This window comes from Capsicum annuum, chromosome 4 (genome assembly GCF_002878395.1).
Source record: "Capsicum annuum cultivar UCD-10X-F1 chromosome 4, UCD10Xv1.1, whole genome shotgun sequence".
In the NCBI taxonomy this organism is placed as follows: Eukaryota; Viridiplantae; Streptophyta; class Magnoliopsida; order Solanales; family Solanaceae; genus Capsicum; species Capsicum annuum.
This window is the reverse complement of record NC_061114.1, coordinates 231,093,974-231,107,651: the sequence shown is the minus strand read 5'-3', so window position 1 is coordinate 231,107,651 and position 13,678 is coordinate 231,093,974. Positions and strand designations below refer to the sequence as shown.

The following is a 13,678-nucleotide window of genomic DNA, read 5'->3' as shown; positions in this document are numbered from 1 at the left end:
TTACTCCATAACAAGTCCAGTATCGTCTATCCGAATTTCTTGAGGTCTATGAAGTCATCAAAGGCAAAAAATATCCATATTTGCATCGAACCTTGATCAACTCATGATCTTCTTCTTGCTTAGAAAGTTTACTCAAACTTGTCTTAGTCATTAAAGTACCTTGATTAAGAAAACAAGGTTTAAGAGAGGTTGAACAACACTTGAGGAAAGAAAAAATTCTGAAAATGACAACAAAATTAAGACAAAATAATCATCAATATAGCAAGAAATGGAAGGATTAGAAAGATTTAGTTACCAATTCTTCAAATAAATGCTCTTCAGTTTTGATTTTGAGAGACAAAATTGGGAATTAGGGTTTCCTTTTGAGCCCAAAATTGGCTTTAAATAAAAATAGATCCGTTGCAAATTAAAGATGATGTACTTTTAATCGTTTATGTTTGTTATTTAATAGGCTGAATGTATCTAAAACAAGTGTAACATTCGTGCCTAAGAATGGGTGTCGCGGGGAGGTAATAATATCACTTTTATATAGTCTAGATGTGTAATGGGTCACTTATATAGTTTAAGTGTGACTTCAACTTTTCGAGTATAATTTGAAATAGAAACGATGTCTTTTCTCTGAAAGAAAACAATAAAATAGTGGGAAAAAGAGAGATGAAATGTCGATTGTTCTCCAGGTGTTAATCTAGTAAATCGCGACAAGCAAAGCTTACCGTGGGCCTCTCTGTTTCTCTCTCTCTCTCTCGTCACACACAGAGAGAGTCCGGCGCTGTGACGTTATAGAGTTTGAAAGGAGATAAGCATGCAACATTCAAACTAAAATTCACCTCTTCAACTTACTTTCCTTGTTTAAATTTCTATAATTCCTTCTTAAATACATTTATTGTTTTTATTATTCGCATTAATCTTATTATTAACTCTTTTTTCTCTCTTTGGTCCTTCCGTTTTTTTCGCCATACATACATAATACACATTTACCTGAATTAATCTCCGACTGTAACCATACCCTAGGCGCCGATTGACGTACACCTTATCAACCTCTGCCCTTCTTCCAGGTATCTCTCTTCTCCCTCCCCCCCTACATTTTTACACCCTTTTTTCCTGTTTATTTACTCGACGTATGCATTAAAGTTGTGACCTTTCACGTTTCTGTTGATCGGTGGTGCTTGTTTCTTCACGTCTCCCGGTTAATGTGCTGGAAAAAAGCGAGCTAATTCCCTTTTTCGGGGTTCCGTTTTTATTTTCTCCAGCAAATGTTGTTTGACGAAACTAGGGTTCTGTTGGTGAACTCTATGTCCTTCTTTTGAGTTTTTACTTGTTGTTGTGCTTTTTTTTTTTTTTTTTGGTTTCCATTTGCGAAAATTTAAGTTCAGCTCGTCTTTTGAGGTGTATGCTAGAATTTGAATTTTGATACTCGTGCTACGCTGTGTGCGAATTACTTTTCAGAATGGATAAGAGCGACATAGAGATGGAGGATGCCGAAAAGAAAGTCCATGATGTCGATAATTCTGTGGTAGAGTCGGAAAGTAATAAGCTTGATGAAAGTTTGAAACCTGAAGGGGCAGCTGTTGAGGGCCAACAGTCTACTGGGTCAACCGTAAAGTGCCAAGAAAGTGCTAAAACAGAGACAGTAGATCACAATGACCAGTCTGAGAGTGGGGCTAAGAGCCCAATGCTTGCTGAAAATGGGAACGGAGAGAGGAAAAGTAATGTGGTGGAAGGTGAAAGCAATGTTAAGGATGAGAAAATGGACCAGTCTGATTCAAAGAGTGCAGTAGAGGACCAGAGGAATGCTGCAAGTGAGACAGCGAACCAAAGTGAAACTATAGGCCAGCTAGAGACTCAAGGCAATACAGTTGGCGATGACCAAAACAATGCTACAGGTGGAACAGAAGGAGAAACCAAAATTGAGGAAAAGGAAGGGGATATTAAAACTGATGTGGCCGTGAAGAATGAAGAATCTATGGGAAATGTTGCACACCATGATACTGGAGATGTAAATATGCAGGTACAGGAGGAGTTACCTGCTAATGAAGTAGGTGAGAGTGGAAAGGAGGTGAAGGATCAGACTGAGAACTCGATCAATGATGTTCATCACAATGGCAATGATATGATGGTTGATGAACAGAAGAAAGTGGAACTTAAATCTAATGCTGCAAGTGTTATCGCTGATCGTGACGCTAGATCGAATGAGTTGTCAGAGTCAAAAGATGATGTTAAGAATACTGCTATTGCAAAGATGCCTGAGCCAGCCACTCCAAATTTGTCTGTGAAATGTGCCACTCTAAAAGTTGGAGAGCATACTGGGGAGGCATCAAATAAAATCTTTGATGAGTCGAAGGTAACATCTGCTGATACTCGGTTTGCTCTGTAGATTTTTCGGCAATTACTTTGTGTTTCTAAATTGATCAATTATCTGCTCAACTTGTAGATAGCTGATGATGAGGATGAAGATGAGGATTGGAATGATGATGGATCACCAGAGGATCAAGCAGCATTTATGAGAGAAGTTGAAAGTTTTTACAGGGAGAGAGCCATGGAATTTAAACCACCTAAGTTTTATGGTCAACCTCTTAATTGCCTGAAGTAAGTGTCCGATGTTTTCCCATTGCGCAGATCTTTCATTTTGCAGCAGGTACATATAGGATTCTTACCATGAACTTGGCTGATAGGTTGTGGAGATCTGTGATCAGATTGGGAGGCTATGATCGGGTAGGTTCTGTCTTCTTAACCTGTATGTGTCTATTTTATTTGTGATATACTTTGTCTTCTTAACCTGTATGTGTCTATTTTATTTGCGTTATATAAGAGTTTGGTTGAGTGTTAAGTTCAAGTCTCACTGCCCCTACCTATCACAAAATTATTTCAATGTGCTTAGTCATGATACAGAATCAGGATGTGGGGCGGTGCTGTAAACCTAAAATAAATGTACAAAAATCTCTCCTTTCCAGCAGTTTAAGTTTTTACATGAGGTGGTTCACAGAGTCTTAAAGAATACACTGATCATACTTTAGTTGGTTTCAGTGAAAAGGTTGCGGTTGTATATTTTTTCTGCTTCTGCTAGGTTGACTCATTAATGATTTTTGTGCATATCTTGTACTGCTGAGAGATGAATTTTTTGTTATTGGCTCATTGTCATGCTATTTGTGACGGTCTAGTATTAAATTGATTTAATTATTTAGGTCACTGGATCCAAGTTGTGGCGGCAAGTTGGCGAGTCGTTTCACCCCCCTAAGTAAGCATCTAAATCTAATGAATCCTATTTCTTTATAAGCATTATACTTAAAGTATGAATCTTCCACCCGCACAATGATTATTTTTTTTGATAAAGTAAATGTTCCATTAAAGGCATCAAGAAGATGCAAATTAGTTACAAAAGTAAGAGCAAAAGTAGTTGGGTCTGTTAGCTCTGGTACAATTATGCTAGAGCTAGGGCACCCGCACAATGATTATTGCAGCTCTACTTTTTCAATTGTCAAATTCTCTCGTGTATTAATTGGATATATGGCATTGATGATCACAGACATTTTAAGTGTTGAGCATCCAAAATTTAAGGCACTTGGCTGAGGTATAATTCACGAAAGCGACTTTCTTGACCTGATTTCTATGTCCTTGCTAAGAATAATGATTTACAATTTATAAAGAAAAGGTCTTGTAGGCAAAGACGTAGAAATCAGGTCAAGAATTGAGACCAACTCAATACAGAGTAATGCTGGAACAAAGGACCCCTTTGTATGTTTATTTTGGAGAGCAGGGCGGTACAGTTCACTCAGAATTGTGTACAGTCACCGTTGATGCTTCTTTTGTAGTGTCAGTATGGCTGAAGTCCTCTAGCAATTTGTTGAGGGGGCTGAGTTATTCGTTAGGTGTTACTTTAGGTTGCTTTTTTTGTTCGGGCATATTTTATTTTGTTTATTCCCTTTTAACTTAATATACAAGAATTAGGGGTAACAGATTATATAAAATCAGAATGTGTAGATTCTTTTTCTCATAAATAGAACTAGAGTCATCTTTTAAATTATTCGATCTTTATTTTCTTTGATAAGTAGCAATTTTTTTATAATTGGTATAAAGCTCAGTAAGAGCTCTATCAGCCACGGAAGCACTAGAAAATGCCATTAAACCTTCAAAGGAAGCTTCAAATGCTCTAAGAGGGTTTAGAAAGCAGCGGGAATGGGAAACTGTCTCTAGGGGGTTGTGAATCTCATGTGAAGGCGAGATATCCATGGGGGTTTCCTCCCACGAGCGTGTTTCAGTTCCAGGCACCAACCTGTATCTGATGGGAGCTGTTGGGAACGAGTTGGGCAGGCTGGTACAGTCAGTGGTGCTACTTGAAAGGCTCACAAAACAGGTCTAGATATGGATATAAGAGTTGGGAATGATTCTAATTGTTATATAAGGAGGGAGCAAGACTGTTTCGAATTAATCCAGGCTAAAATTACAAGCTGTCTTTTTCTTTTTTCTTTTTGAAAAGGATATATCTTTCTACTTGCCTCGTCTCCCCGCCGCTGCTCACCTAATCGCCTTCTGCTTGCCTTTTTCGCCGCTCTCACCTTGCAGTAGAAAGGTGACCTCGTGACGCCTCGCCTCTACTCTCACCTAATGCACTAAAGCGAGTGCCTTTGATAACACTGATATGGTCCAGTGGCGGATGATCCGGTTGGAGAAGGAACAAAAAATGGGGTTTGGGGTGGTGATGGCTCTTTCTTTAGTGTATTGGGAAATTCCATGTGTTCTTTGCAGGGATTTAAATACTATTAGGGTCCTGGAGGAAAGGATGGAGTGTAGATTGGTGATTGGGGCTCTCTTAGGAAAGTAGTCTTGGAGATTTGGAACAAAGGAGCACGCACTAGGGGTTGGCGTTTGGTTCGGTTCTTCGATTTTCGATTATGGAAAGCATGCACCAAACACCAAACCGAATTAGTTTGTTTTTTCTAAAATGGTTTTTTCAGTATTGACCTGATTAATGGGCCTGATCTTTCCGTGCAAATAGATACACATTTCTCCCTGCCCCTATATTGTGTTCTCTCTTATAATGTGGATCACAAAGTTACAAGACATAACACCCCAATGACTTGGACGAGGGGGAGAAATAATTAAGAAGTCTATTGAAGAGGAGCTCTGCTAAAATGTGAAGTTCTAGGCGCATGGCTTCTCAAAGCCGAGAGGCTAAAGAATAAAGTAAAAGTCAAGTTCAACTGATGAAGAGAAGAAGGAAAAAGCTCTATTTTATTTACGGCCTGAAGGCAAAGCTGCCTATTTTTTAGGGCAATGGGCGCTCCATCCTCTTTAAGTCCTAACTCCTTCTACTTCTTCCAGGGACAGGAACTATGAGTTGACCTTTGGGAAGAAGTCCACGGGAGCCCCTTCCATCTTCTAATAAGAGAGTGAAAGATGCTGCTTTGGTAGTTACAGTTTCTGTCTCGCGTAAGCAAGAGAGTTTAGAGTGCCAGAACAATTGGAATAAATGAACTTTCAACGTTAACGATCTGCTACTTCCATATCCATGTCTTATTAATATTTTCCCTACTCCCATGTTTCATGTATTAGTAATTCACTCTACCTGCATGAATTTCATGGATGCTCTACCATAAGTCTATCTTCATCTTATTTCAATTACTTAACTAGGAGTACAATTTTTTCTTTTTTCAATTTCAGAAGTTTCCTTACCTTATTGAATGAATGTTCAATTTATCAAAAGCTCGTTGATATTATTTTAAGAAGAAAAAAGAGGTGCAAAACAAGCACTTTTACTGATTTAACTAGGAAAATAGTACTCAGTCCCATTAATTTAGGTATTGTTAATCAACAATACTCGTTGTCATCTCTAACTTTAGCATTCTCCAGAAAAATAATCATTGTCATCTCTAAGTCCAGTGGCAGTGGCTGAGTATTATAGTTTCTCGAACCTATGTAATAAAAGTCTGGTTAAAATGAAGAACCGTCCCAAGACTGAGAACTGAACCGAACTTTTAGAAAAAATAGAACCATAACCGAATCGAAGAATAAATTTAAAAAACGAATACTCAGATTTGGTTTTTCGATATTTATGCCTAGCACTAGCAGGGACTATGGAGAAAGGTGACAGGATTGCAGAAACAACATTACTGCTCCTTTTGCTTTGAAGAGGTGTGGGGAATTTAGTGGTAAAAAATTTGGAATATACGAGAAGGAAATGTTCTTTGGGATCTTCAATCGAGGAGAATTCTTCAAGATTGGGTGATGGAGAAATTGCAGTAATTGCTTGACACGCTCTAAAAACAAGCCAGTTTTTTTTTTCTTCCATATGGTTGGCAACTAGAGGAGTGATTTTACTTTGAAGATTATGAGGAAAAGGAGGATCGCACATTTTAGTTGGTGCTTCATGTGCAAAAACTCGGGATAGGATGTTGATCACCTTCTACTACATTGTCAGGTTGCTTCAAGGGTGGATGATTCTGAGATGGTTTGGGCTACTGTAGACTATGCCGGAGACAATACTATTCAGTTGGCATTTTAGAAGACGGACTAGAAGGCGCAGGTCATGGGACATTGCTTCATTAAATTATCTAGTCAGTGTGAGAGAAAGAGATAGGAGACCTTTTGAGGGAATTAAACATGATTTGTACTTTGAAGAATAGTCTCTTGTTTATTTTGGTGCATCCGTGAGGTTTCTATTTGTTCGGATGGATGGGTGTCTACTGTGGAGAACCATTTATTTTTGTAGATTCTCTATTATTAATGAAATTATTCCGTACTTGATTAAGAAAACAGCACTAAGTTTTACTGTCAATCAAGTATTTTCTTATCTTATTGGTATGGCACTTTTCTCCTTAACAAGACAAAAGAACTTTGATTGTTTGTTCCCATACCAAAAAAATATCTTCTCAGTTTATCCATTCGCTTTAGGACTGAAGTTGGGTAGGAAACATAGACATGAGTGGTCCTTCTCTGAAAAATGAATATGGAACCTTTTGAAACATGTATAGACAAGGATGCCACACAAACACACTCTTCCGTTGCAATTTGATTGTCTTGTTTTGATTTGACATGGAGTTTAACAAAGTAAATAAGATTTTTGAATCTTGTGGTCTTAAATTAAAGATATGTAGGATCTACAAAAGTGTCCTTTAATCTTGTGGTCTTAAACATGCCATGTGGAAAGTTGAAACTAGAGAGTTCTCAAAAAAGGAAAGAGACGTTCTTTTTGAAATGGACTAAAAAGGAAAGTAGACAAACAAGTTGATACGGAGGGAGTATATAATAATATCACAAGGGAAAAGCACACAAACACAAAATACAACGACTTGTATGTAAGCATGTATTGGTTCTCAACAATTAGAGATGTTGGGAACTTGGGGTGTTATTATGTAAAAATTCCATGTAGTTAGACTTTGTAAATGACCATAGACACCTGATGTCTCCAAAAAGACGAGTGTGAGGCAATATGGATAAAATGAGAAAGGACAGTGCCCATAGACAAGGCCATGTTGTTGGACCTTGTAAATGACCATAGGCATCTGATGAAAGACGAGTGAGTTGGAAATGACCAGAGCCCGTTTTATACTCGAACAAGGAAGTTACTTGGCTAACTGTTAATTTTAAGAGAGAACAGACCAGAAGCTTCTATCGGTCCTTACTGCAGTATCTTTAATTTTTATTTCATCCCTTTTTTGATAATCACCTTTTCTTTCAGGACTTGCACAACTGTGTCCTGGACATTCCGCATTTTTTATGAGAAGGTAATAACCCAAGACCCCTTTGGTAGATATTAGTATATTTTGCCGTTGTTGCGCATTAAGTGTAGCTTGTAAATTAAGTGATTTTCTGGACCTTAAATAATCTTTCCAATGTGGATTGTTTGTGAAACCTGTGCTTGGTAATATTACACACTGGCAGTAATGATGATTTTTTTTCTGTTGAGGGTCTATAAATGTCACTTCCTCTGTCCAAAGTATTGTTTTGCTTCTCGTGCCTTCTTTAAATGGGAGCCTTTAATATTGACTCATACTATTTTTTTAAATATTGTACTGCTGGAAGAGTTGCATTGAATCTTGTTCCATTCTTATATAATTTCTAACTTATTAAAACTACTGAGAAGGCGCATGCCTATTCAAAGTAATACAGTGAAAATTGAGAAATAATGTGGTACCATTCCTATTTCTATTTTTGTGGTTCCTTCACTTCTTATTTATACGTTCTGATAATCATACATTTATGGTGTGGCATGAGGAGAATGGCTGTGATAAGGAAGCTGAATATACTTTGGCTTTTTTGGAATTTAATCACTAGCTAGCATGACACTATTCTACTTTGCCATTTTTAAACCGAAGTTAGATTTAACAAAACCTTTTCTTGTCTCTGTGTATTTGATTATTTTTCACTTTTTCTTCTTATAATTTTATTATCTGGAATACCTTTTCATTTCTTACTCTCACTTTCTATACTTCTTTGTTATCCAATGCTTTCTGCATTACAGGCTCTTTTAGAATATGAAAGGCATAGGACGCAAAGTGGCAAGCTTCGACTTCCTATTGCTGCTCTTCCTGAAGCAGGTGTTGACAATGAGGTGAGCTTGTGTTTACATTTCAGCTCCTCATTTGTACCAACTGTGTATCTTCTAATTGCTCTACCTTCTAAATGAACACTAGTCAAGTCAATTGGCCATTGACTCTATTGCAAAAGCAGCACCACTTAAGCACTAATCTGTACAAGGCTGAACAACTACAGCTTTCATCTATTGAAAGGACATATGGATCAACCGTGTGTTGAAATAATACGATTGTCAAATTGCACCAGAAAGCCAAAAAATCTAGCCGTTTGAACTTTATACATGAAATGCTGTTTTTCCTTCAATATATCCAGAAAACCGTGTATTTTAAGTTTTGCATATTGGGACCTCTTCCCTTGAAGATTCACGCATGTAACATTTACTGCAGATGGCTAACAGAGCCTCCCCCCTTTCCCCCTCCTCTTTCTACTCTAAAGATAATGTTGTTGATCGCACCCAAGGGTGTGGCCTAGTGGTTCAATGAAGTTGGGATGAGCATCATGAGGTCTCAGGTTCAATTCCCAGCAGAGACAAACACTAGGTGTTTTCTTCCCATCTGTTCTAGCCTTGGTGGACAGAGTTACCTGGTACCTGTTGCTGGTGGGAGGTGGCAGGTATCCCGTGGATTTAGTCGAGGTGCGCGCAAGCTGGCCCAGACACCACGGTTATCAAAAAAATAAATAAATAATGTTGATCTTTTTAACTAATAGCTGAAAATAATAGATTGCAGTATCAAACTGAAATGTATACTTTATTTTATTAAATGTTGTTTTAAATGAACCAAATAGAAATTGCAATATTATGGAATGTGTATAGCTTCAGATATGGGATGATAGATTGTTCGTTCTAGATTATTCAACATATAATTAGTTACAATTTATAAATTATTAAGATATTAATTCCTTTGCTGCAGCTTAAGGTCTAACTCACAAGAAAATTGCGGGACCTCTATGAAAATAAATTTATTTTCTTTTATTATCCTAACTTAAGTATTACTCCCTCGGTCCAATTTTATGTGGCACCTTTTGACTTGGCATGGTGTTTAAGAGAAAAAGGGAAGCTTTTGAAACTTGTCTAAACAATCCTTGTATATTTGTGTGAGTATAGATCATTTCTGTAAGAAAGAGGAATTATTAAAGCCAAATTGTTAAATATATTAAGGTGACATTCTTTTTGGGAGGACTAAAAAGGAAAGGATGCCACATAAAATGATACGAAGGGAGTAATTGTTTTCCAATTTCCTAGAGAGCTCATCTAGCCCAAGCTATTCTTTATTATTCCTAGTGTTTTTCTAGGTTTTACTCTTGGTACAACTATCGACATGTATTTGTGACTGAAGAAGCTTGTACTAATGTCTAGTGTTCTCTATATCTTTTAATGAATTCACTTCACCCCCACCCCACCCCCCAAAAACTCTTTGAACAGATTTGTGTCTGCTTTGATAGAGATAGGTTCATGTAGATTATCTTTCCTTCATTTTATTGATTGGTCAATCAGTTGGCCCACTTAGGCCTATATAGATGTATAATGATCATCTTGAAGTAATTTTGCAGGGAAATGGTAATCAAACTCCTGGATCAGGCAGGGCGCGAAGAGATGCTGCTGCTCGTGCTATGCAAGGGTGGCATGAGCAACGTCTTCTTGGTTCAGGCGAGGTTGGGGAGCCAATTGTAAAGGTCTGCTGAAATTATAGCACTCTAGAAACATTTATTGGCTGTGTCTGCCTTTGACCACGTCTTTTGACATGTGTTATTATTTTTTTTGTGAATCTCTTCATAGGACAAGAATGCCAACAATACGCCAAAGCGTGAGAAGAATCTCAAAAGCATTGGTAAAGTTGTTTCTGGCTTTTATTTACCAACCTTAACCCTTCATATTTATTTAGATATACTCGTTTCTGGTTATGATATCTCAAATTGAAGTATCATATTCAGCAAATCGCTGGCTGGTAGTTGGCCTAGTGGCTATCAAGAACATAATATTACTTGAATCTGTAAGATACAGGGATGATGACAGGACTGATCACTGATGATATCTCTTCTCTTAAGAAGTCGCATAATTCTGATATTGTACGTGCATTCAGGTTCTATAAAACACAAGAGAGCAAATGAAGTGGAACACCCTTCGAAAGTGGCACGAACTGAAACATATAAGCAGTTAAGTTCTAATTTCTGTTGATCCTCTTATGCAACATTCTTCTTTGTCACAATTACTTCATCTTGTTGGAAGTTGCTTGGTTTAAAAGTCTTAGTTCAATATAGCTACTCATATCTGCAAATGTTGGTTTCATCTCCATGCATGGTCTTGTATTATTTTTTTGGTTGTAAAAGATTTCAATTTTCAACTTTGACCTTGCAGCATCCAGATATTTTGATTTGCTGAGTGGTCATATCATTGCACCTGATGTTTTGATTCCACATAATTCCTTTTCTGGACAAAACTAATTATCATAGGCTTCTGAGATTTGATCTTGTAGTTTGAGATATATAAGCCTTTACTGTAACCTTTGGAGACTGGGTTGTAAATATATGTTGCTGTATGATTGAGCAAGTTTTGCTTTGCCATTTCTTTTTGTCTTTCTACTTGCTGAGTCATGAACTAAATTAATTTCATTTGCCAGGTTAGTTACAACAGTTGTTGATTTGGGACCTCCAGCTGATTGGGTAAAAATCAATGTGCGAGAAACAGTAAGTTCCTCTCTGATTCCTAGTATTTCTACTTTTTGTTTGATCGCTCTTCCATTGACTCTTAATGTTTCTTCACAAACAGAAAGATTGCTTTGAGATCTATGCTCTGGTGCCTGGGCTTTTGAGAGAGGAGGTATGTACCTCTTGTGCCACGCGTTATCTTCAAGTCTTCACTCTGTTATGTTTTATTGTATACAAATGTCAGACCTTTCCTTTCCCCCCATTTTGATCTGGTACAAGTGGAAGTGGACAAATGTCATTTTTCCATAGGTTTCTAAAACATATAGATCTCAAAATTAGACTAGATACCGTCTCTTTGATGTAAACCACATATCTTTTGGAACCACTTTAAAGGAATCCCTGCTTTTTAAGAATTGCATACGAGACTTGTGCTTCTGTTACACATTTGTGTTAGACCTTCACCACAAGCTTCATCTAGGTAAAAGGGCAAAGCGACAATAGTTAATTTCTGGAAAATAATGAGGTTCTGCACAAGACGGGTAACCTATGTATTTCGACTCTATGCTACACTAAATGTCAGACATATATGTGACCATATCTTTTCACATCCTCCGCACATCATACTTGAGCCCTTTACACAATGTATCCCATCCGTCTCTTTTTCTTCTTTTTTGGGCATTGTTTTTTTGTACACGAGAATAATGGCTTCGCTTTGTTGCCATTTACGGGCATAGAGCTGTTTCCATTTTATCTGATTTGCTTCGATGGATGGATTAAGTGAAGGAGCAGGAGAGACCTGTGCATATTATTGGTTGATAAAACCCTTACTTTCACGTTTGGCAGTTGTTAAGAAGTGAAAGAAATTAAATAGATATTTTCAAGTTTCGTTGAAGTTGGTGACCTGTCTAGAAGAGAATTTCCATTTTGCACCAGTGGTTTTATAGAATATGATAAATTAAAGAGATGTTTTCTCGGTTCATTGAAGAGAAAGGAGCAGGAGAGACACGTGCATATTATCGGTTCATTAAACCCTTACTTTCACTACTGATTGATCTGAGTCACTATTATTTATAAGCATATTCTTGCAGTAAGTTCTAGTCTATTTATCCATAAGTTTTCATTCCTTATTTCTTGGATGACCAGGTGAGGGTTCAATCTGATCCTGCTGGCCGTCTAGTCATAACTGGTCAACCGGAGCAACTTGACAACCCTTGGGGTATTACCGCCTTCAAGAAGGTAAATTTTGCTGTTTTATTGATCTACTTGAGTAGATGAATTCAATGATCCTCATTCCATGACAATCATGTGTTTGCGTCATCTGTGACTTCAATGGGTGATGTCTAGGATTGATGATATCTAGGAAAAGAGAAACTAGTGTGTGTTTGTGCCATGGTAAGACGGAAATATTTCTTTGTTCAAAGTCCTTCCATTATTATTTCTTGGAATGGAGTCTCAATTTTTTCAGAATAGGAGAGCTATTTATATTTCTCAGAGCTCAATGTGATTCTAATTTATGCACTGAAAACTGGCTTCCCATCTTTCTTACTGATGTGAACGTCATGTCCACTGCAAGAGTAGTCCCCTTTTTTTTAAAGTAATAATCCCTCTTATTGGCATGGTAGGATTATTAAAAGTAGGTATAACCAACCAGCGCCAATGGCTTGTCAGATATATTATCCTTCCAAACCTGTACTCTATTTTGAAGTCCGCCTCTTCTTAAACCTGTATTTCATTTTATCTTTTTAAATGGTTGTCAGATCGCTGGGTGGATAAAGTATTGATTTGTCATTTAGTACCTCTCTTTCCATTTTCTTAACAATGTTATGGTTGTTCAGTTGCTATATGTTTGATCAGGCCAATTAAGGTAATCGCTGTCTTCAGAAATCCAAACTATACATCGAGATGTAAATGCTTCTGTTATCTGTTAATTCTGACTAAACAAGCTCCATTTTGTTACTTGTTTTGGTTTCCTCAGGTAGTAAGCTTGCCTGCTAGAATCGATCCACTTCAGACTTCTGCTGTTGTAAGCCTCCATGGACGGCTCTTTGTTCGTGTACCATTTGCATAGTGAATATTTGACTTGAAAAGGAGGAAGTTTTGGACAATTTAGCTGAACTTGATTGACAAAGCATGGATGCTCGTAGTTGACCAACGTTGATCGTCAGATTGTGAATGCTAGGGCCTTAGATTGTTGGAGCTGTGTATGATTAGTTTGATCAAATTAGTTATTGACGTTCTGTGGGTCAAAATTTGACAGCAAAAGAAGGCATGTCCGGTTACAGGACACATTTTTTTTAATTTTTTTTTTAAACTCTTGGAATTGAGGGATTTATAGCTAGAACCTTTTTGCTCTGATGCTAATATTGATACTAATTTATTTCTAATTAGCATTTCACTATCCATTTTATGTCCAGCTTGATCTGTGGTAACTAAATTTGTCATTTTGCGTGATGCAAGAGAGAGAAGTGTTGATTAATTCAGCTCCTTCGTTGACTAAACA

At 37.3% G+C, this 13,678-nt stretch overlaps 1 protein-coding gene across 1 annotated transcript; it reads left to right on the top strand.

Moving 5' to 3' along the window:
* The first annotated feature begins 593 nt into the window (after positions 1-593).
* On the top strand, positions 594-13,591 carry LOC107866757 (AT-rich interactive domain-containing protein 5). Its single transcript, XM_016712720.2, has 14 exons — positions 594-1,055; positions 1,447-2,341; positions 2,432-2,586; positions 2,673-2,712; positions 3,183-3,235; positions 7,676-7,721; positions 8,459-8,548; positions 10,084-10,206; positions 10,310-10,361; positions 10,614-10,686; positions 11,151-11,217; positions 11,300-11,350; positions 12,322-12,414; positions 13,154-13,591. Exons 2-14 carry the CDS (start codon positions 1,448-1,450, stop codon positions 13,244-13,246), a joined length of 1,830 nt encoding a protein of 609 aa, XP_016568206.1. The 5' UTR covers positions 594-1,055; position 1,447; the 3' UTR covers positions 13,247-13,591.
* Positions 13,592-13,678: the final 87 nt, after the last annotated feature.

Coding starts and splice junctions, on each gene's coding strand:
- LOC107866757 (XM_016712720.2), top strand. CDS start 1,448: ATGGATAAGAGCGACATAGAGATGGAGGATGCCGAAAAGAAAGTCCAT. Junction 2,342..2,431: donor AAATCTTTGATGAGTCGAAG/GTAACATCTGCT, acceptor CTCAACTTGTAG/ATAGCTGATGATGAGGATGA. Junction 7,722..8,458: donor TCCGCATTTTTTATGAGAAG/GTAATAACCCAA, acceptor TCTGCATTACAG/GCTCTTTTAGAATATGAAAG.